This window comes from Sapajus apella, unplaced genomic scaffold (genome assembly GCF_009761245.1).
Source record: "Sapajus apella isolate SASKATOON/1434 unplaced genomic scaffold, GSC_monkey_1.0 scaffold10, whole genome shotgun sequence".
Classification (NCBI taxonomy): Eukaryota; Metazoa; Chordata; class Mammalia; order Primates; family Cebidae; genus Sapajus; species Sapajus apella.
Window position 1 is genome coordinate 29437462 of NW_022436950.1, and position 23600 is coordinate 29461061.

The 23600-nt window shown below is 38.4% G+C and overlaps 1 protein-coding gene across 13 annotated transcripts in view; it reads right to left on the reverse strand.

Annotated features, from left to right (window-relative positions):
- UNC80 (unc-80 homolog, NALCN channel complex subunit) overlaps positions 1 to 23600 on the reverse strand; it is a 225223-nt gene that overhangs the window by 22937 nt on the left and 178686 nt on the right. For 11 of the 13 annotated variants that reach the window (XM_032278347.1, XM_032278345.1, XM_032278344.1 and 8 more), the window contains 9 exons: positions 20959 to 21129; positions 17078 to 17170; positions 15757 to 15792; positions 15200 to 15418; positions 7654 to 7854; positions 5363 to 5486; positions 4294 to 4419; positions 2896 to 3019; positions 1947 to 2153 (listed from right to left, as the gene is read on the reverse strand). In XM_032278347.1, the coding sequence (XP_032134238.1) occupies positions 1947 to 2153; positions 2896 to 3019; positions 4294 to 4419; positions 5363 to 5486; positions 7654 to 7854; positions 15200 to 15418; positions 15757 to 15792; positions 17078 to 17170; positions 20959 to 21129 (1301 nt within the window). Of the gene's footprint in view, positions 1 to 1946; positions 2154 to 2895; positions 3020 to 4293; positions 5693 to 7653; positions 7855 to 15199; positions 15419 to 15756; positions 15793 to 17077; positions 17171 to 20958; positions 21130 to 23600 lie in introns of those variants that run through there. The other 2 variants (XM_032278355.1, XM_032278356.1) reach the window with 2 other exon arrangements.

Below are 23600 nucleotides of genomic sequence, written 5' to 3' on the forward strand. Positions count from 1 at the left end.
GGCAGTCAAGTGAACCTGGGCCTTCTTGATGATTCTTAAGGCCCATCAATCTCAGCATCTAAAAAAATGTGTATACTAAACACATGTGGATTCTGATTAGGAAAACACAAAAATCTTTCTTAAGTGCATTGAGTGACTAAATGCACACAGAAATCTAATTTTCTAAAATTCTCAAGAGTTACATATGCCTTTACCATATTTAGGACATCTCCAGGAGAGACTCATGCCATGTAACACACAGAGAGAGAGACTGCAAGATTCTTTCTCACACATCTTCCTCCTCAAGATCTCACTTTTCACAGCAATTGCTCATCTCAATTCCTTTCCCTCAACTAAACAAACAAACAAAAAACAACATTCCTCTTTCTGTACACTAATTCTGATGACATTTCACTGTTACCAAATGCCTGTTGGCCGCCTTTGGCTTTCTGCCATTCTACTTTCCACCTAAACCTCCATCAGCCCAACACACAGCATAAAAGGGGCTCAAGAGCAGAGACTTGTTCTGGCTCTGTCATGTATTGACTACATGCCTTCAGGCAAGTTACTCAACCTTTCTGGGCCCCAGCCCCTTCACTCCTAAAATGAGAATAACACTAACTTCTTGGAGTTATTGTAAGGGTGAGAGGATTCAACATGGTGATAATGTAAAGCACAGAAAACTGCTTGGTGCACACTAAGTGCTCAAAATAAATGTAAAAACAAATTTAAAATACAGTTTCAGTAGCCTGGCTATATAAGCAAAGTAGAAACAACTCTTCACTAAAACGGCAGATAGAGAGGACAGAAACTCATCAAGTGTCTTCTCACATCCTTCCTGTATATGGTAAGCCCCTTTTCTCCATCATCCTCTGCAATCCTTCATGTAGGGGTCTATGCCAGAGCCTAGATTTGAATGCTACTTTTATATACTTTGGCCAACTGAGCATCCATATGGGTTGGTCCTGGGTACATGCATTCCTTGTGTTTTTTTCTCCTTTTTCATTTTCATTGTCAATCCCCTCATTTTCAAACACATCCCATTATAATGCACTTCAAACACCCCCCATATCCAAACTCCAAGGACTCATTTTCATCAATGTGTTTGTGTTTATCTTATACTTCCCACCAATATCTGCTTTGGTAAATTGAAAATGTCAGGCAAGACTGTCTCCTTTTGAAATTCCCCACTGCCAGTGCTCCTTATTCTCAGTGCCATGGCAAGAGTGGTCTTTTCCTGCTGGTGCAATTCATTCAGGGCCAAAGAGTGGCTTTCCATTGCTTCATGGGTTAGGACCAGGTTAAAGGCAGCACAGGATAATGGGAAAGTAGGAGTCAAAGAGGGAAAGAGATTGGGAAGCCTGTGGGAACAGAAGTGGACTGGCCTCACTAGAGTAATGATCAATATGGAAATTGAAGACATTTTAAGGGAGGAAAAATAGCTAGTAGAGGGCATAACATATTGCAAGATCACCAAATCTTGCTGCACAGGATGTAGACTGCCCAACTCCAGAACTCCATTTACATAGATGACAGACCAGTGGGCCCCACATGTTGTGCAATGCTGTGTCTGCATACTAGACTGAGTTTAGATCTTATAACAGCTACTGAACCTCACTAGTGATCTTGTCCTTAATCAGGAAGGAAGAATCTTTAATGCAGATACCTTTCTTACATGCCCACACACTCTTACAAAAACAGCCAAGTGATTTAGGCATGGCGGATGTAAAACCACTTTGTTTTTTGGTATATGTTTACTGAAGGAAACGAGACTCTTTTGTAAGGGTAATGTTTCTTGTTCAAGAGGTTTCTTTAAATACATTCTGGATTGAGGTCTCTTTAAATACTTTCTGGTTTGAGGTCTCTACATACTGTTTGAGTTAAGTACATCGATCTATCTATCTACATATATATTTTCACATACACACACATACACATGCACACTCAGAGAGAGGAAAAGTACTAACCCAAGTATGCTGCTTGGCTGGTGGACTCAGCCAGCCCTTCCCTGCGCAAGTCTTTCCCCGCATCCCCAGGGGTGGAGCAGTGGGCGGGGGAGCTCTCCAACATGAAGTTCTTACTCCTGGATGTGCTGATGATCCGCGGTGGCAGGAGCACATTGATGACCGTCTGCAGCAGCAGCTGCACCTCAGGCTGCTCCAACCATGGGCTATCTGAGGGGCACAATTTGGAAGATGGAAGTGGAAAGAAAAACATCACCAGGTAGACTGTCCATATTAGATACAGAAAAAGCTCTTTCTAAGTCCTAACTATGACACCCTAGAAATTCAGGTGTTTCCCACCAAGTACAGCTTCACCAATGGACAGAAAGAGTGTTCCTGGCACCTGGGTATTTTCTTCATAGTGGGTACCCAAAAACTTGTGGTCTTAGCCAAATGTCCTGCTTACCATTTCAATCTCCTTTTTTTTCCCAAATATTCATGAGGCACTGTTCTTACATTTGACATAAACTTTTCCTAAAAGAATCCCTCTACCCCTAAGAAGAAAAAGTAATGAAAATACATTGGAATTTAATGACTGTGGCAGGATTTCTGCTAAACCCAGTGGCAGTGGTTGTAAAAGTTTGTTCACCTGTCAATTCTTATATTGTACTTCAACTAATACCATTTTCTCAACTGAATTGAAACACTGTTCCCCTGATTTTTGTTGTACGGAAATAACTTTAAATAGGATGTATCTTCTAAGAAGTAGAGCAGAGAAACTCTGGTCCCAGGGTAGCTAAACTGAAAAGAAAGAAAAAATTCTTATTTCCCAAGGTGATTAATCTGAATGATTTAAATCATTCAGATTGACTTCAGTGATAGTCTTCATGGGAACAGGGAAAAGAAATAACAGCCTGACATTTAAGAAAACACAACAACAATGATAAATTTCCTTTAGTTAAATTAATCAGACCTTTGCTTCCAGATCCTACTGTGAGCACAAATGGGATGAGCAGATTTAAAAGCATCCCCTCCCTTCGCTCTTGATTGGTGAATGGGGAGATCACATGGCTTAAAGGAAAATCTTCTTTTAAAGCCTGTGCAGCAATAATAGAAAAAAAGATTAATTGACCATCACACCCATTTAGTATATTTGTTTTTACACAGCATGATGGAGACGGTGATTCCCTGCCGGCTGCTCCTGTAAACTATGAGTTCAGTTGTAGTCTGTACATCATACAAGCTTCACCCAAATCTGATACTTTACCATTGTCTTGATATCATTGAGAGCTATATACCTAAAAAGATAGTAACACCTTGAATATTAAATGAAAAATTAGAATACTTATAGTCAGGCACAAAAACAACCTCATTTCCCCATTAATTCTCTCTATGAGTCCACGAATAAATATTTTAACAACAAAGGAGAAGGAAGAAAATTAGAACTTCTCACTTGCTCCATTTGGGAATTACTTAAAAGTCCTCTGGCTCCCCCCAGAAGAGGCGTTCTTCAAGCCAGGAGACAATTGCAATATAGAGAGAAATATGTGATCTTTGTACACAGGTCATTAAAATGTATCACTTTAGGGATGTAACTGTTTCCCTTCTGCGAGGTAGCCACAGCTCTTACTTCCTCTCTTTTCTATCATCTCCCCATTCTCTCCGTGATGAGCCATCAAGCTTATTGTCAAATAATGGATGGGTCAGTTATCCATTTACATTAATTGTATACTTTCCATTGATTACAGAGCTTTTCAGTGATTCACCACTCTCTAAAACTGGGCGACACACAGAAATACTCAAGAGAATTGGGATTCTGCAGTGTTTTGTTGTTGTTGTTGTTGTTGTTGTTTTTGTTTTTTTTTCCTTGGGAATGATTATTTTAATTTTAAGAAATAAATTAAGTGGGAGAATTTTCTTTAAAAAAGCACTCATAAGATTCAACCCACAATCATTAAAGAAAATTAAGATATTCAGAGTCTAGTGATAACATTTGAAAGAATTTTATATTGCAATTCTTTCTGAAAATAATTTAAAACCAGACTGTGAATATTACTGCCTCTTTTAATTAACAATTGTGAGCTGATTATATGTGAACCATTATTTGCACACATTTTAAATGACTGAAGTGGTTCCTGAAGTTGTGGCAGGACTGAATGACTCTGCTATATTTGAGATCTCAGGAAGAGTTACAGAAGCACAACTTAGGGCCAAGCTCAGGGCTGAAGCTCCAAACCTATAAAAGTTTGGAGATATTTACACTTCCGTTTCACAGATTTTGCCCAGCCTTTGCAGAAAAAATGAGAACACCATGATCTGGTGCCTCAACCAACAACTTAATGAGCGTGACAAACAGGTAAGGTAGTCACACCTGTATCTGCAATGCTACAAGCCGGACAACAGCTGTGCTGAAGGGCAGAGGTGGTGAGAGATAAGGGCTGAGATGAAGAAGGGGTAATCCATCAGCAACACTGGAAGGTCCTACCACTCCCATCACCTGAAATACAAACAGAGCACATGACCAGCCTTGACTATTGCAATTTCATGCAACCATAATAAGGGAGTCTCAATGATGATGATGATAATAATGATAAATTAAAGGTTGGGCATGTTACTTTCAATCTTTTCTTTCTTGTTGCCTTCCGAAGGCATGTAATGTCTGGAGTCAGATCGAACATTACACTGAATTCAGCCAAGGTTTTGTAGAATGCTGTTAATAGTTAACTATGTAAATAATGAGAGATGAACCAAAAAGCTATTCTAATCAGGAGATTGGACACTTACTTGTGAATTCAAAGGAATGCAGTCAACATTCCTTAATGGAGCAAATACTGACAACAATGATGATGGCAAAAGCTCTATTTGCACTAGGCATTCCAACTACAGATTTATTGCTCAACTAGTGAAGCAGCAGGTCCTATTTAATGAGATGCTCTAACATGGTCTCCACACATTTTACAAAACCTTGTCAGGACCAGACTCTAGATATTACATAAACAACAAAAAAATCTTTTTTCTTCACATAAATCCTAGACTGGCCAACTCATAATGTCATTTTGCACCATACAAGAAAAAAATCCTCTTTGCATTTTAAGCTCTCCCACCCCAGACTACCTCAACTTCTAGCCAATTGTGGAGGCTCCACCACCCCACTCTCCAACTGGCAGCCCTCAACTCTCAGCGCAACTTGAAGAGGTGAATTGTCAAAGTAGTGCATGGGAAGCAGCACACCAAAATCCCGTCTGTGTAGGGATGGGTTCCTGGATCTCCCCACACACCACCTTGAAATGTACCTCACTATTTTCAGTATCACCTGAGCCATCTATTTTCATGGGCAGATAGGGGCACAAAGTGGTTGACCTGTAAATCTTCAATTCAGAGAAGTCAATAGCAGAGTTAAACTGTGCAAAGTTTCATAAGATCGCCACTTGGCTACTCACCAGATTGACACAGACATTGATCAGTGACCTAAGGTGAGGCAGGAAGGATATGATTGGCTGCCTCTGAAGTGTCAAACAAACCCCTTCAATCAAATTGCTGGCAGGCTCCCACTCAACCTGTCGCCTGGAATACAATATAGGAGCCATTAGCCGCTTGGCTCCCTTCTGGAGAGTCTGAAACAAGTGAATGAGACAGTGATTTTGATGCCATCTAAGACAGGATGTGTCTCTGGGATGAAGTTTACCCATATTGTTCCAAAAGCACAGAGCACACTGGGAGGGGAAGAAGATACTGAAAACGCAGCAGAGGCCTGCCCCACTGGACTAAATCTATTGAAGAAAAAACAGAGATGATGAATGGGTTGCATTTTAAGTTCCCTGGTTTTAGCTTTGACAGAGGGTCCTAAGACTACCACTGTAGCAAAGCGATCACAGGGGTAATTACTCCCAACAGAACTAATCTGACCCCAGCTGCATTTCTGAAACCTGATTATCAGACTACACATGCCCGTCAGTTTTTACACCAGACTACCACTAATTTGATTTATATAGCTTAACTCCTGCCAAGAAGATCACATTAACATTAAATGAAAATAGTTTATTTAAACAGTGTTCTTTCTTGGCCTCCCAATATGTGATATGTATTTTTTGTCTACTTTCTACGGTAGTATAAATGGTGTTAATGTATACATAACCCAATTAAATGAATACAGGATTTTCTGTAGTACGAGTAAATCCATTCCATAATTGTCATAGTACTGAAAGATTCATCCCTGTGGCCCCAAAATAAACAGCTTGGGCTTTACTGATATTAACACCATTTCTTTACATTTTCCTGGCAATACTTTCTAAGCTTATATTTACTATCAAAACGGAATCTGCAACGACAAATGGAAATGTATTCATAAATGAGGCTATGTGACATCTCTGACACTGAAGGTAATGCAGAGGTCAGGTTCAGTCATCATTTCTTGTGTTGAACTGAGATCACCTAACAAATTTAACTCCAAGCCAACTCCATATTCATAGCACAGCTCCCAAGAACATTGCCTGCAACAGACCAAGCCTATGTATTAATCCAGAACTCTACTTTTGGGAAGCATGATTTCTTTATAGTGGGCTTAATTATATCATAAATGGGTCAATTTGGGAGATGTTTAACATCTTTAGATACCAAGTATTTAAGAAAAGAATTTATTTCAACACACCCCTGTAAGACAGTTATAACTCTTTGGTAAGCCATTTGCTGACAGACACAAATGTTCTATTGGGATCACTAAAGAAATAGTGTTTTAAAACAGGCATTTATTTCCATGCCATTGAAAAAAATAACCTTGAAGTAATGTACAAGCAGACATCACCATGATATAAAAGAATATAAAACAAATAATTATTAGAATAAAAATTTTCAATTTGTTTTTTTTAATGACTCCTGAAGGGTGGATTAGTGTGAAGGAGATTATGAGCTAATACCTGGGAAAATTCTGATGAATTGAACATTAAGTGCTATAAATTCTTGGGAAAGAGCTGCACTGATTTTTGGGTCTAGTTTAAAAGGACAGAAAATGTTCTCACTAACCCTAACTTGAAATTTCCGAGCAAGTGGGTTTACCAGTATTAATTCGTTGAACTACCTGCTCACTATCACTATAGTTTCCAAACTCAGCTCGCATCTCTAAGTAGACTGGTTCAAAACCATCTGCTAATATGTAGGCTACCAATGAATATTTCCAAGATCACTGAACAACAATCAAGCGTTAACATTGTTCATTTAGTACGACACTGAATTAGCTAAAAAAGTGAAAATTAGGCATTTTTTATCAATCCTGCGAATTTTTAAGCTGATGCTTGGATGATTATTGTAAAGCTTGGAATTTCTCTAAACTGGTATCTAAATATGTTAACTAGCTATGTCAAATATAGTACTTTGAACATAAAATTCATTTTCTTTTCTCATTAGTTGTTTCATTTATAAGGCATGCCCTCTTTTATTTTAAAAGAGATTGAAGGGTGCTAATTGAAATTTTTATATGTGTCAGATGAGGAGCATGATAGCTAAGAAATGGATAGATTTTTCAAGATGAGCACATATATTTTTAAAGAAAATGATATTTTTCTCAAAACGTAGGCTTTGCTACTTAGGCATTCATAGACCCTATTAACTATGCACATATACCAAAGAAAACCTTCAAGTCATTCATTCAACTCCAGAATGATTCACCATCTTAAAAAATGACAAATCCTAACTTTGACATTTGTGATAGCAACAGCTAACTAGGAGGCATTCTCACCTCAAAGTAGGCATCTTATGAATTTTGTTGAACATTCTATCTAATCTTTTTAAAATGAGGATGAGGGCTGGCCTCACTGCCTCAGCTGTCCAGTCGGTAATGGGTAGCATCTCCATGATGTAGCGCCGAAGCCCACGACTCTCCATTGTCTGGGTGTCATATGGTGCCAGCTTCAGAAGGGAGTGTGCAATTTCTGCCAACCTAAAATATATATGTATATATTTTTAAGATAAGCTTAGAATGACACAATGGGAATTTTTCTGCATAACATCATGTTAATTTCCCCTTCCAGTCCACCAACTCCTTGAACTAAGAACATTCTTCCCCACATCCTCTATCCCTCTGCTCTCCTATATACCAGAACAGTGATAGCTGCATATGCATATTAATAGAGAATCACAGAATGTTCGGAGACTACATGTAAAGAGCATCTAATAAGGAAACTAAGATCCAGAGAGATTAAGGATAGGCCAATTATATCTAGGGAATGTCACTTCTGAGGAGATGCATGTGTATATATACAGGTATATATACATGCAAATACATATATATTACATATGACATATATGCATATAAAAAAGAATGTAACTTTAATGAACAATAAAATCACTAGCATCAAATGTCCTTGTAAACTTCATGGCTTCAGAAATCCCTCAGTGCCCATAGTCGAGATCAAAGGTACCCTATAAAAAGTGCTCTTGGTTTTTGTTGCAACCCAAGGAGTTCTTCAGACTCCATTTCCATTCTTCTCCTTTAAAGCCTCCTCCTCTCTTTTTGTCTTATACATGGATCCTTTCTCTCTGTAGAGATTCTTTATATAAGAGACCCAGTTGTACTGTCTGGATTTTGGTTGTCTCTACTTCTCATATTTCCCAACTTGGTTCCATACAAGAACTACCAGAGGGAGAGTTGTGCTTCCCTCAAGGTTGGCCCAGGCTTGCAGTCACCAGACCCAAGTGTGGATGTCCTAAGTGTCAGATTTTCTGGAGGAGAATTGGCCAGCTAGATTAATTGGGCAAATAAGGTTTCTAGTAAATGTAATAGTAGTGAAATAATCTTCAGAACTAGATATGGACTATCAGTTTCCAAATAACACAAATACAATGATGTACATAGCCTTAAAGCCAATTTCATTTAACTTTGTATGAAGGAGAAAATATTTAAACATTTTAGAGTGCCTCCTTATAAAATATACTGCATGGATGCAAAATGTGTAGAAGATAATATTAAGACATAATGTATACTCATTCATAAAAATATCTTCTAACTATGCTGTATGAATTGAGCTTGATTTTTGTTCTTTAAAAAAAGCTTATATTCTAGAAAATACACCTAAGACACAATGGTTGAAATGTTCATATTCTTCGTTGAGATACTGAAAATTCATTTGAAAACAAATTTCTTTAGGAAGGGTAATACATTAAGTTACTACCACCCATTATTTGAATCTTTGGCTTGAATAAGTACATGTTGAGCCAGGCAGGCAGAGGATCCTATGGAACTGAAATGTAGGACAGAGGATTCCTGATGGGGGAGGGAAGCAGAGAGGCCTAATGTTGCCTAGGAATGCGTGTGTGGATGGCATCAGCAGGAGGCAGCCATACTTGGAAAGTTTTCAGGGCTGTTACTAAAGAGAGGAGGAGATTTGAGATAAACAGAAAAATAAGATTTTCTGGTTGTTGTTGTTGTTGTTGTTTTTTTGAGACAAGTTTGTACTGGAAAAGCTCTGAGGATAATCTTCTCTGAGTCATGGAATTTCAGGACTGAAAAAGCCCATAATAGTCATAACAGTCCTGTGGAGAGTTTGCTTCACACTGGTTACCTCCTATTTTTTAAAAAATGTATATCTTAAAAGGAAAATGAAAAAATATAGTTTCCTAGGACTTCCCAAAATCTCATAAATAAGAACCTCTAAGGCCTGGGACCAGAAATCTGTATAGTTTTAACTTTTATTTTGGAAAATCTCAAACATATAAAGAGGTAGAGAGATGAGTATATAGTAAGCCCCTAATATACCCATCACTCAACCTGAGCCTCCCAAATAGCTGAGACTACTGGTGTGCATCTCCATGCCAGGCTAATTTTTATAGTTTTTGTAGAGACGGGGTTTCACTGTTGTCCAGGCTGGATTTGAGCTCCTAGACTCAAGCAATCTGTCTGCCTCAGCCTCCCAAAAGTGCTGGGATTACAGGTGTGAGCTACTGTACCCAGCCTACAACGACTCTTGTTTCACACTCCCCCTTTCCCCACCCTGGACTATTTTGAAGTAAATCCAAAGCATCATATCATTTACTCAGACATATTTCAGTATGTGTCTCCACATTTATGGACACAAAAAAATTAAACACAATACAATATGACATTTGACAAATTAAAAATAATTTTTTCTTTTTTAAAAAAAACCCAAATATCCATTCAGTTCTCAACATTCACACACTATCTCATAATTAATTTTTTTTCTACAAATTAGGAACAAATAAGCCCCATAAATTTCAATTCATTGATAGATCCTTAAATTTCTTTTAATATGTAGATTTCCCCTTCTGTATTTTTTTTCCTACCTTGTCTTTTATTAAAGAAATTTGCTGTAGCAACACTCTGAATTTTGCTGATTGAATTTCTACAGTGTAATTTAATCTATCCTACTGCCTTTGTATTTAATTCAATTGGAAGTTAAATCTAGGGCCTGCATCTGCAGACTCGGTTTTGATTTTTGGCAAGAGTACGTAGCAGGTGGTATGTGTGGTGTGTACTTCCGCCAGGAGGTACAGGATCCCTAGCTGTCACTCTTTTTATGACGTTAGCTGCTCTCAGTCGCTGCACAGATCCACTGATGCATTAGGAGTAGTGCAGTGGTAGTATCACGTAATTTTTTTCTCACATACTAACTATAACATTGTAATAAAGAGAAATTGTGATTACTCCAAGAGAACAGAAGAGTGAATAACTTTGAAAGGATCTAGAGAGTAAGAGCTCCCCAGTTGATTTTGATAGGCACCCTGGTTTAGAAATCACAGCAAGCTATTACCTCTCTAATTACTTAGATTGTTGTACAATTGTTTCATGTGACTAGCTCCATGGATGAAACCTCACTATTGTACAAGGCAACCTATTTCATCTTTGGAGGTCCGCACTGTGAGAGGTTCCTCTCATGTTAGGCCTCCAAATTCCCTTAATTTATTCCTACTAGGCTTAATTCTGAAAGCATAAATCCAATCTGTCTTCTCCATCATGACCCTTCATTATCAAGAAATAGTTATTATCTCTTAATTCCCACTAACTTCTCTCCAGACTGAACATATTCACATTGTCCTGGAAATCGTGTGTGAATGTGGATGTTTTAAAGAAATCATTTTAAACAGTTTATACATTCTTTTGTTTATCTCTTTCTCATGAATTTGATATACAGAAAATAATTCTTCTCAGGTTATTTGTGTGACAAATAAGAGTATATCTATATGCACTTATTTCTTTTCTCTTACTATTTTAAAGATAACATTGAGAAGTGCTTGTGAAATAAGCAATCTATTTTAAGCTTCAAAAGAATACTTAGAGCTGAATTTAAGAGCCACTTTATGGATTACTACCTGAATTGCTCTAATCCCTGGTCATGTTACAAAATAAATTTGTTTTGTGCATAAAACGAAACTTCCCTTTCCTACAGTCTTTGCTGTACTATCATATGCATAATCAAAAAACTTCCCTATGGTTCTTTCCCAGTGGGAACATAAGAGATTTTCCCATTGAGGGGGTGAGGGAGAGAAGAAAAGAGAAAGAAAGAAAGAGAATGAGAGAAAGAGACCACACAAGAAGAGAGAGACAGAGAGAGAAAGAGTAAGAATTTACAGATTCTATTATCTAGCCGCTTTGGCAGCACTGGGTTGGACAAATGAAGCAATATATTTCTGTAGGGCAGAGATGCTATCTAATCAAGAATAGTTTCTTCAAGAGCCTTGTAATCAACTATACATTCTGCAAATTCAGAACTATAGATTGCCTCAGCACTGATTCTTAACTCATTGGTTTGATTCAAATTCTTTCTGCAAACATTTGTATTTTTTATATCATCCCATTTCTCTTTCTCTTTTTAAAAATCAACTTTTCATCCTTGGGTGACATTATCTATTCTTATAATTTAAGAATGATTTAATACTACCATCAATTCACAAATTTATATATTAAGCTCTGACTTCTACATATATTCAAGTGTGCACTTAATTTATAAGAGGATCCTTAATTACATCCTTTGCTTAGCATAAGGTCAAAGCATCTGGATCTACCCCTACTCAGCAACATTGGTTAGAGACTATGGCAGGCCTGTCTTTTTCAAAAGCTTGTTGTGAGAAATTGCATTAATAAAGGGCATTTAATCTACCTATTCCCTGGGAAATATAAATGTTGCCCTCCTATCGACCCAGGCCATGAAATAGCTGTGTTCTTGAATGACATTATCCTGGCTTCAGATCAATTGCTCTTGCTGAACTGCATTATGACATTGTGACAACTTTATATACTAACAGGCATCCAGCACGTACAGCCAGCACTTTCTCTACTATAGGTATGTTGTTGAAGACTCTGTTCATCATACCACTCTTTCAACAAACACCAACCAGGAGACTGTTGAAGCTCAGAAAGCAATACCCCAAAATGAAGACCTCAGAAGCCAAAGTTTTTCACTGACCTGCCCTCCTCTCTGTGGCCTCTCATTCTTTTCCAAGGCTAGCTGTGGAAACTGGAGAGGCCCTTTTCCTCAAAGGAGGTCATTGAAACCAGAACCCTTTTTACTGAAGCCAACCATAAAACTTAAAATTATTACACTAACTTTCCCCCATCTTTCTGTGTAAAAACTAGCCATAAAGAAATTATCTGACCCATCTTGTTTGATTGTAGGTAGAATGCCCCCTTTCCAGAGAGGATCTTACCCCATTCCCAGAAGGAAGGAATGCTAACCAGAGAGGCCAAGAAGAATCTAAACACACAGGCCATGCTGGGTTTCCTCACTTGGTCTATTAGCATGAGATCATGTCCTTTTTGTCCAATCACACTTTGTTAAACAAAAATGGAGAGCTTCCCCTGTATTTTGGGGTCTTCATCCTGAAGGCTCCTGTGTCAGGTAAAACTATGATCAAATACATTTTTATGCTTTTTGATTATGATCTGCCTCTTATCAGTTGATTTTCAGCAAACATTCAGAGAGTAAAGGGGAAATTTTCCCTTGGCCTCTACAAGACTTTTCTTGTTCTTCGTATTTTAAAAAAGTATTGTTTCACCAAGCAACTGTTTGGTTTTTAACTTATTTATATTATGATTTTGTAATTAATCATTTTTTTCACTCATTGCTTTGATAACTCAGAAGCTCAAAGTCAAATTTATGATTCATGAATATCTAATATGATCTTATATTGATTGCCTGTGCTAATCTTATCATAAAGATAATTAACTCCTTGAAAATCTTTCACATTATCCTGAATCTATAACTTGTATATACTCTCCCTTCATATATTTTCTGAGTTGCCTCAAATACTTTATACAATGATAATACATAAATACATATGCAATTATAGTACTTGCAAGACTGTATTATAGTTATTTTCTTATGTGCCTCTTGCAGTGAACCATGATATTTTTGAGGACTAGGACCTTACTTTACATACCCAGTGTTTAACATAGTATTTGGACCATTCTCATTAGCATTAGCATCTATTGTGTCCAGATCCGTGCCAGGCACGGAGCTAAATCATTTATGGTTTATTTAACCTTTAATAGGTATTGGCCTCTAGAGGGAGCTCCAGGCCTCTCTGACTCGCTGTCTCCTCCCTCCAAATGCCCTAAAGAAGAGTGTAGATACAGTCAGGTTATAGGACAATCACTACCTCATAGTCCTCTCTCTCTCTTCCTCTGTGTGTGTCTCTCTCTCTCTCTCTGTCTCTCTCTCCCTCTCTCCCTCTCTCCCTCTCCCTCTCTCTCTCTCCCTCTCTCCCTCTCTCTCTCTCCCTCTCTCTCTCCCTCTCTCTCTCCCTCTCTCTCTCCCTCTCTCTCTCTCTCTCTCTCTCTCACACACACACACACACACACACACACACACACACACACACACACACATCCACCTTTTAGGAATATTTTTTCCTTTCTCTCACAAAATGGCCATTGGTCATAGTGATTTTCTGACTCTGGGAATGTGATGTTTCTCTGTTCACAGAATTGCTTAGGTCAGCTAGAGAAGACCAGTGGGAAAGGAAGAGGAGGGGCTGAATAGATCCCTGGGTTGGTACGACAGCAGGACCTTAACACTTCCAATGTCCCTCCCCTTTCTTTGAAGGCTCCCATCTAGGAGCTGAACTTCTCAATGTGAAATAAGCTCTTCCCCATTACTGCACAGCAGGGAGTGTGAACTCCAGTGAGGTTATAGGGTTCTCCAGGGCAGTGCTGGGTGTGTGCTCACAATTCAAAGAATGTGAAATTACACTGGAAGCAAAAGAACCTGTGCTCTCTGTACATTTCTGTCTTCTCATTTTCTTTCATTTAGTACTTTCTAAACTAAAAAAAAAGGCAATAACCAAAAAACTGTGAGTTTTGCCAAATTGCAACGTTATTTCAAAGTGGCTGAACCTAACTCTACCTTCAGCTTTTTTTTCTTTTTTTTTTTTTTTGAGACAGCCTCTCCAAGCTGTCACCAGGCTGGAGCACAGTGGTGGGATCGTTTTAGCTTTATAGATACGTTAAACTTTCCAAGTGACTCTTTTGTTACCCATGACATTTTTCTTTCAAGGGATTTTTATCACCCTTAACAAATGATTACAAATGTGAATAGAAGATCCTCTGGAATCACGTTCCTTTTGAAACACAAATACAGCCTTTAGCGTGAATTTCAAGTGAGATGGCGTCTCCATAGGAATATGAAATATGAATGCACAGGGATGTAATTCTGGGGCCTTTCCCTAGTGCACTAAGAGTAAAACATGTAAATGACGACTGGTCTCATTTGTTATTTACATGAATCCAGTTCAGAATTTTTACCAGGACACATTTTTTTTAGCTGTTGGGGTTGTTTATATAAAGGGGATTTCAAGCCCAAGCCAAGTTGGGTAAGTTAAAACTGCTTACTTCCCTGCAGGGCTCATTACTGGGATTTTAGGGAGCCTAGAAGCAGAAAGTAGTTGTGCATTCTTCATGTAAAATAACAGAAGAAACATTCAATTCTTGTGAAAAATTAGAATTTGTGCAGCAAATAACACTGGGAAGAAGGCTACTTTTGTAAGAGTTCAGGTGATAAAATTTCCCTTTCTCTTTTATTGAGAAGCAAATACATAAACAGTGCTTTTCTGTCCTAAAAACATTTCCCTTGTCCACCCTAAGATCCTGTTTGGTGCACTTAATGCACATTTTACCAGAGAGTTCTGTACGATGTATACCTAAATCACAGGAAACAAATCATTCCATTGCAAGTGTTTTTCCTGGAGAATGCCCATTCTCAACCCAACACACACATTCCAACACATGGGCCAAGCTGTGTTCACATTTGGAGCAGGGAAAGCGAGGCCAGTACCTCATGTGAGACTTCACATCCAACAGCTCCAGGGCAGTGACCCGTGGCTCCCCAGCCAGATTTTGCAAGATCTTTAGCCGCGGTCCACAGTGCTTATAGAACTCTGTGCAAATATTCAGTAAGGACTCCCGGGGTCTTCTGAACTCTTCCCGAGCAATTCGTTCATCCAGTTCCTCTCTGGGAAGGCCTTGCCCTTCCTCCAGTAAATGAAGGTTTTCCCTGGGAAATTGTAAAAGATTAACTAGGGGGTCTGAAAATGTATGCATGTGGCAGTTGTGAGAAAAGGGTATCACACTGAAGAAAAATATAAGATTCCTAATGAGTTAATGAATCAGTAAGTAGGGTGAGGCCAAGGAGAACCTCATCCAGAGGATAAAAAAAGCTTATCAGCCTAGAAGAGATTGTCAACCAAAATTGTAGTAAAGCCACTTCTGGGGTTTACCCAGAAACAGTATGCTACACATCAAACTAAATCTAACAAAGCCATACCCCAGTTTTAAAGGCAATCATCTCAAGATGTCAGAACTGATATGAAATTAGAGCAAGTCTTTCTGTACCTGATAAAGTGCAGTTTGGCTCCTTGTTCCTGGTACCTGGGAGTTGGAAGAACAGTCTATGTAACTATTAGAGCAAGAACAGGGTCCCTTGGATGTGGCTTCTTATAGGCTTTTTCATTTGAAAAGCCCTTGAAGCTATATACTTTGATAAGCTCACAAATATAGATATACTACTAGTAATATACACTCATAAACATAAACTCATGGAATATAGCCAAATGAGAGAAATTTCTAGAAATTTTGAAATCTAAGATGTAGTTTTAATACCATGTGCTCTCTTTTAAGTGATAGGAAGGAGAATCATGGCTGACTTCCTTTCGGTTCTGGAGACTTATTGCTATAGGATTCATGGATAATAAAACCTTAGAAGCCCTCTTTCTTCTTTAGAAGTCCTCATTTAACCCAGTGAGCCTAGAGAAGTCCCTAAATATCACTTAAACTACAGTATATCATTTTTCCTTAATATAGGAAATTGAGGCATGAGTTAACCATCATACCAGGCAATTTATAGTTGGGTTTGGAATTTATTTTTGTTTTATTTTTAATATGAATATATATGATAAGCAGGGAATTAACTTTACATGAATAATGATACACACTTAAAAATAGGCTTCAGAGAGAGTGGAAATTTATTGAATTTCTCCTTATGATTTCCATATCAACTACTCCATACTGAGTAAAGAGAACTTTTTCTTAAGCTGATTTTGAGTCTGCCCTATCTTAAATCTTCCTTGTAGAAGGAAGCTAATTAGGCTTTTTGTGTATGTCGGAGTATTTAAGGCTAACACAGATCGAATGAAACAGGTAAAATATTAACTAGTATAGCCAGTGTCTGAGTTGTACCAAAACAAGGGAAGAAGATTAAGTCAACAAGCATGAAAAGCATCATTTGAGGGCGTATGTCAAAGTTCAGATGAAGTGTCTGCAGAAAATCTGTCCAGATGAAAGAAAGTAAGTTGACTCAGTGCCCTGGGAATGAGAAACCACCTCCTGATTACTATTGTTTATTTGCCTTTTGTTGAAGGCAAATGAAACAACACTGGAATAGTTCTAAGACCACCCAGGAGGCTGAGAACATCTAGCATGCTCAAGCAAACCAAACAACACAAATGCCTATTTATGAAGGTGGTTTAGATTTTTCTTTGACAATTTCAAAAGAAGTCTTTGTCTTTTCTTGGAGCTCTACACTCTCACCTCTTTTCTTTTCCTTGGAGGTTTTCACACTCAATATTGACTATATTCAGGATTCCTTTCATTCCCAACAGCTGACATTCAGATTGTATGAAATTGAGAGACCATAGAATAAGGTGCAGTGAATTACCTGGTGTTCACCCCAGACGACATGGTGTGATTGGCTGTGGTGGTTCCCTTATGACCTTGGTCACATCTACTCATCTGTGGGGCTGTCATGGGCCTATAACGACAGCAATCATCACAGGAAAACAACAACACAAGTGGAAACATTTATTAAATCCTCAAGTTACTGAAGCACACATGAGTTTTAAGTTAGAGTCTTCAAAAGACAGGCTTTCTGGCTTTGGTTTTTTTTGTTTGTTTGTTCTGAGAGTAACTTTAAAGGAACATTGATTCCCAAGGGTTTATAAGCTCATCATGATTTGTGTTTTTCCACTTCTTGGTTTTGAATAATTAACTCTTTAAAATGACTCTTCAAATAAGACGTTTATGAAATATCTACAGACTTTGAAGTCTGTACCAATTAAGAGTTAAGAGCTCATTCTTCAGTTCTACAGACACTGGGCAGTTCACCATTCTAGATGATAAGTTAAAGGCAAGAATGTATGTACCCGTTTGGCCACCTACGCCATTATCAACTACTCTATTTTTTCTGAGAAACTATCAAAGAATAAAAGAATTCTCCTAGTCAAATCACACCTAAGGCTACCCAGGAAAGTGAGTATGTTAATATCTATTATAAGTCAGGGATTTAGATGCTTTGTAATAGATCTGAACTGTCTCAATTTATATCTGCAGGGTTTACTTTAAATAATAGGTAAAATTTTGCCTCTGTATTGGCATCTAAGACGTAAAAGGCATAATGCAGTTTTTTTTTTTTTTTTTTTTGAGACGGAGTTTCGCTCTTGTTACCCAGGCTGGAGTGCAATGGCACAATCTTGGCTCACCGCAACCTCCACCTCCTGGGTTCAGGCAATTCTCCTGCCTCAGCCTCCCAAGTAGCTGGGACTACAGGTACGCGCCACCATGCCCACCTAATTTTTGTATTTTTAGTAGAGACAGGGTTTCACCATGTTGACCAGGATGGTCTCGATCTCTTGACCTCGTGATCCACCCGCCTCGGCCTCCCAAAGTGCTGGGATTACAGGCTTGAGCATAATGCAGTTTTTTAAAGCAATTTCTGTTATAAAATCATCAAGGCTTGCTTCTGTGCTGGTCATTTTCTCTATGCTGGGCATAGCTAGAAAGTAAGCTTTTAACAGTCACACCAGATCTCCTCTTCCTGTGCCTGTAGTGGTAGACAGAATTTAGAGATGGCTCCCAATATCTCTGCCCCTTGGTGTTACTCCAGTGATTATGTTACATTATATGGTAAAAAGGGGGAGTATCTGGGTAGACCTAATCTAATCACATCAGCCTTACAAAAGCTGAGAGTATTCTCTGGATGGGGACAGAGAGATTTGAAGCATAAGGATTCAAGGTGCTATTGCTGGCTGGAAGGTGGCGGGGCGGGGGCGGGCATGTGAGAATAAATGCAGGTGCCTCTCAATGCAGAGTGGTGCCTGGCTGACAGCCGGCAAGGAAATGGGACCTCAGACCTAACGCTGCCGGGAACTAGATTCTGCCAAAAAAATTGAATGAGCTTGGAAGCGCATTCTTCCCCAGCGCCTTCAGATAAAAGTTCAGACTAATAGACAACTTGACTTCCAACGTGAGAAACCATGAGCAGAGAATCAAGCTGAACCTGCCTGGACTCCTGGCTTACACAACTGTGAGATAATAAATGGGTTTTGTTTAAAGCCTCTAAGTTTATAGTAATGTGTTACAGAACAGTTAAAACTAATGCACTTGTGATATATTTATGTAATACTACCTATATAATTGTTAAATTTCTTTTGTCATGAGATAAAGAAACTAGGAATATGGAGAAATTAGAAATTAGGGGATTCTTATCTTCTTTGTCTAAAAACAGTGAAGACAATTTTGTTGTGAGTAATTACTACCAACTAATGAGGCTAGTCTTCTCCACCAAAAGAATATTAAATGAACTGGAATATTTAAAGCCAGAGAACTTTAAATGTCAGAGCCCCATCCAAAACTCTTTGTGAGCTTTTGGGTAAGTAAATTTTGGATAAGTTAATTGACTTATCCTTATAAAAGGGTATAGGAATGAGGAAAGCTTTAACGTTATGTAATATGAGGAGAAATAGTCTGAGCGTGGTGGCTCACACCTATAATCCCAGTACTTTGGGAAGCCGAGGTTGGCAGACCATTTGAGGCCAGGAGTTTGAGACCAGCCTGGCCAAAATGGAGAAACCCCTTCTCTACTAAAAATATAAAAATTATCCAGGCATGGTGGCACATGCCTGTAATCCCAGCTTCTTGAGAGGCTGAGGCATGAGAATTGCTTAAACCTGGGAGGTAGAGGTTGCAGTGAGCCAAGATCATGCCACTGAACTTCAGCGTGGATGGCAGAGTGAGTCTCTCTCTCTCTCTCTCTCTCTCTCTATATATATATATATATATATATATATATATATATATATATGTGTGTGTGTGTGTGTGTGTGTGTGTGTGTGTGTGTGTGTGTGTGTATGAAGAAATACAGTGACACTTTGGAAAAACTGACTGCGTTTCTGTCCTCTAGTCGTAGGAAAAGGCTAGTGATGTAACCAGGTAGGCACACAAGGAAGAGTGTAAGTCTTTCATTTCTCTTTAGGATATTCTTTTGGGACTTTCATGAAACCATCAGCAATAGCATAGAACACTACCTCTCATTGGAAGTGGCAATTTGTCATTGCTATCTGTGCCAACTCTTCCCATTTCCTTAATTTAGGTGCATATGAACATTTCAGGATGATAGTCTACAGCAGACTTTTGGGCAATATTCTGCTTGTCTAGCAATGTAGCTCATGATTAGAAACTAAACCCATATTGATGTTAATGGATTACAATCCCACTCCCTCTCTTACTTGTGGATGCATGCTGAAAAAGTCCTTCCTGGACTAAAGGGCTTCCCTCTTACCAATATAGCGAGGTGGGCTGGGGAAGTTGGTGCCTTCTGGTGGAGGCGTAGACAATTTCACACTACGGATTTGGCACTTTAGATTGGACCCACAGCATGGCAGAATGGAATGGAGGAGCAAAGACACTAAACCCAGGAAGAAGACTTTCCCATCCCTATCCTGGGGAAGGATATTTCCTTGCAGTTAATTTAGATGGGAATGGAGAAGGAAAGCCCAATATACACATAGTGTCCTGCAACCACCTTCCCCACTCACATTTTATTTTTCTCATCCAGGGCTCTCTGCCTGCCCCTCTCCTGCCATATGCCAGCTTAATGACTCTGCTTCTGCACCCAAGCATCTTGTGATGGGACTAACTTCTTGATCTTTGTTTAGGGCTGAACTTTGGTGCCAATTTAACTTACCATTCCCAAATTTCTCAATCCTCTCTCCCAGCATTACTTAGTCCTGTCCCACAGAGAATCTGTTAATTCTAGCAGTAGGATAATATTTTGCTGTTTATATTGGTTACATAGTTTCTGAAATTATAGTTAAAAAACACAACTTTTCACAGACAGTTAAACAATAAAAGAATACATAATTGGAATTGCATGCATTCCATATTTCATAAAATAATATAATAACAAAAATGTAGATTACCTCTTAAATTCACTAAATTGGCCCTCTTACATAAGATTTGTTTACCACTGGGTTATAACTGCTGGAGAAGCTCAGAAAGCTATATGCAATGTGTGTTTAGCAATGATAGTAAGAATATTATCGCTATTATTACTACTACTACTGCTATTCAGAGTACTTAACATTATTTATTCAAATAGCTTAGGAACTGTTTGCAGTTATAAGCCATAAAGGGCTGAGTTTAGGAAGTATATGTAAATAAAGATTGGGTTTTAGATTTTTATCCATCACATTTTTTTCTTCGTTATTTTTTCAGTGGACACATATGATGTAAGGCTGTAGCTACTTCTGCCAATGAGATTACCTGGTGAGGACCTCTACACTGTATAAAAGGGCCTGTAGGGACGTTGCAAGAGCAGCTGTGGCTGCAATCTCCTCTCGGGCAGCAGGTACTGTCTCCACCTGTGATGTCTGCCTCTTTAGCTTTTGTAGGTAACACGGAACTAAGGCTTCCAAGACCATCAGCATCTGAAGACTTTAAGCAATAGAAAGAAAATGAGTCACTTTTTACATTTGACTTTTGTTGGTGGTGTCACATATAGGAGCATAGAACAATGGAAAGCATCTAGAGACATAATGAATTCTAAGCCCCCTTGCCACTCCAAATCAAAAGTAGTTAAAGCTGCTGGAAATGTTGACCAACAATTATTAGTTCACTAACCACCTGTTAAAAGGTGATGAATCTTGCCTTAAGGAAACATGTGATCTAGCTGGCAGAATTAGCCATATATACAAATAAATGGTTGAAAGAATAAGAGAATGATAATAGGTGGAGCTATATAATCCATCTAGAGAAACGGGCTTCAGAACAAAACTTGAATTCGGGAGTTTGCTGAGAGTAACTTTCCAGCTGCAACAATTCTGAGACAACATAAAACCCTTTTCTGGGAGTCTGGCTTCCTGAGCTTAAGGAATTCATAGCAAAAAAACTTTAGACACAGACATTATGATGAAGTCTGACAATGCCTGCTTACCAACGTGAGTAAACATCACTCACTGGGTAGGACCCACACTCAATTTACTATTGGGGTGTCAGAAACACCTTGAAAGGAGATGGAGATTAAGTAATTATTACGAAAGTGGATTTTCTCCTCTAAAGTTGTAAGTGTATAACACCACCAACATAATTTTTTTTTTTTGAGACAGATTCTTGTTCTGTCAGTCACCCAGGCTGCAGTGCAGTGGTGTGATTTCGGCTCACTGCAACCTCTGCCTGGTTCAAGCGATTCTCCTGCCTCATAGGTGTGCACCATGATGCCAGGCTAACTTTTGTATTTTTAGTAGAGACAGGGTTTCACCATGTTGGCCAGGCTGGTCTTGGACTCTTGGCCTCAAGCAATCTTCCCATCTCAGCCTGCCAAAGAGCTGGGATTATAGGCTGAACCACCACACCCAGCAATCTTTTGTTTAGAGATTCCCCAATTATGTTAAAGTTTATAAATTGAGAGTTCTAGAAAATAGCACTGATTAGTCAATATCCCTGATAATGTGAAACCAAGATTTTCTTTGATCCATTCTTCTTCCTACAGATACCAATGAGTTTTTGCCATGCTCTTTATTAATACTGAATACTGGTTTCTGGTAATATAATTTTGCCTAGAATATGTGCTCTAGAATCAGGAAATGGCAATTATCAGAATTTGATGGGTATGGAGAGAGTTATGATACTTTTTTGAGTTCTCCCATTTTTTGCAACTGAAGAAATGAGGCAAGAAGTCAGTTCTGCTTTCTGCAATAATAAAAAGTACCTCGCTGCACACTAATTGTCTTACTAGAAAGGGTGGACAAAATTTTTAAAACATATTGAAGGTGCCAGGTAGAAGCTAAGGCTAGCAGTTATCTTTTGGAGGTACCAGACGTCTGGGGGAAAGAAAGCTTCCTCAGTTCATCCAGACATTGTGTAGCACTCTTTTTTTCCAGGCATTTGTGAGTTTGTAAATTGCTTAGGGCCAAAAGTCTAAGGACGAATCCAAGCAGAAATGTCAGCTAAGAGCTATGAAGCTAAGCAGAATTTTCAGTAGCCTCACAGTGGCAAGGTAATATATATTGGAATTCAGGGACTTCCAGGAGGAGTTAGATCCATGGAAGGCTGTATCCTAGAAGTGGGAAATAAATAGAACAGCTCTTGCAAAGACTGAAACCCAAGTTTAAATCAAATGAATCACAGACTGAATTAAAATTATCTGCCTTGCCACAGTTGCCAGTCAGAGAGTAAAAATAAATCATTTTTGGAGCAAGATAACATCGGGTAGCCCCTCAAAGCAGTTCTAACATTTTTAAATGCAATATTCCGTAATCAAAATTGCCCAGTCCTGCTAAAACCGAATGATTGAAATCCAAGGAAAGGAACAGACAATATAAACAGGGCCACAAGTGATCTACATAGTAAAGTTAACAGACATAGATTTTTATAAAACAATGATTAAAATGTTAAATAAGAGAGATAATAAAATGGAGAATTTCATTAACACTCTGAAATCTATTAAACAAGTAGGAATTCTAGAACTGATCACTAAAATATTTGAAATTAAAAACTTGAAAGATAATTATTAATAGTAAATTAGGCACAGGAAGAGATGAGTGTGAACTGAAACAAAGAGCAATGGAAAACATCAAGACAGAAGAACAGAGGGGAGAAATGATAGAAACTACGGAAAAGAACGTAAGAGACACATATAGAGCATGGTGTTAAGGAGAAAAATATATCATATACATAAATGGAGAGGGGAGAGAAAATGGGATAGAGGTAATATTTGAAGAGCTATTTGTCAAATTTTCTAAAATTGTTGACAGCTATCAAGCTTTATATTCAGGAAACACTATGAATCCCAAGAAGTATAAATACAAAGAAAAATCACAGCTAGGCATACCATGGTCAAACTGCTTAAAACCCAAAGCAAAGAGAAAATATTAAAAGTAGCCAGAGAAAAAGACACATTAAATTCA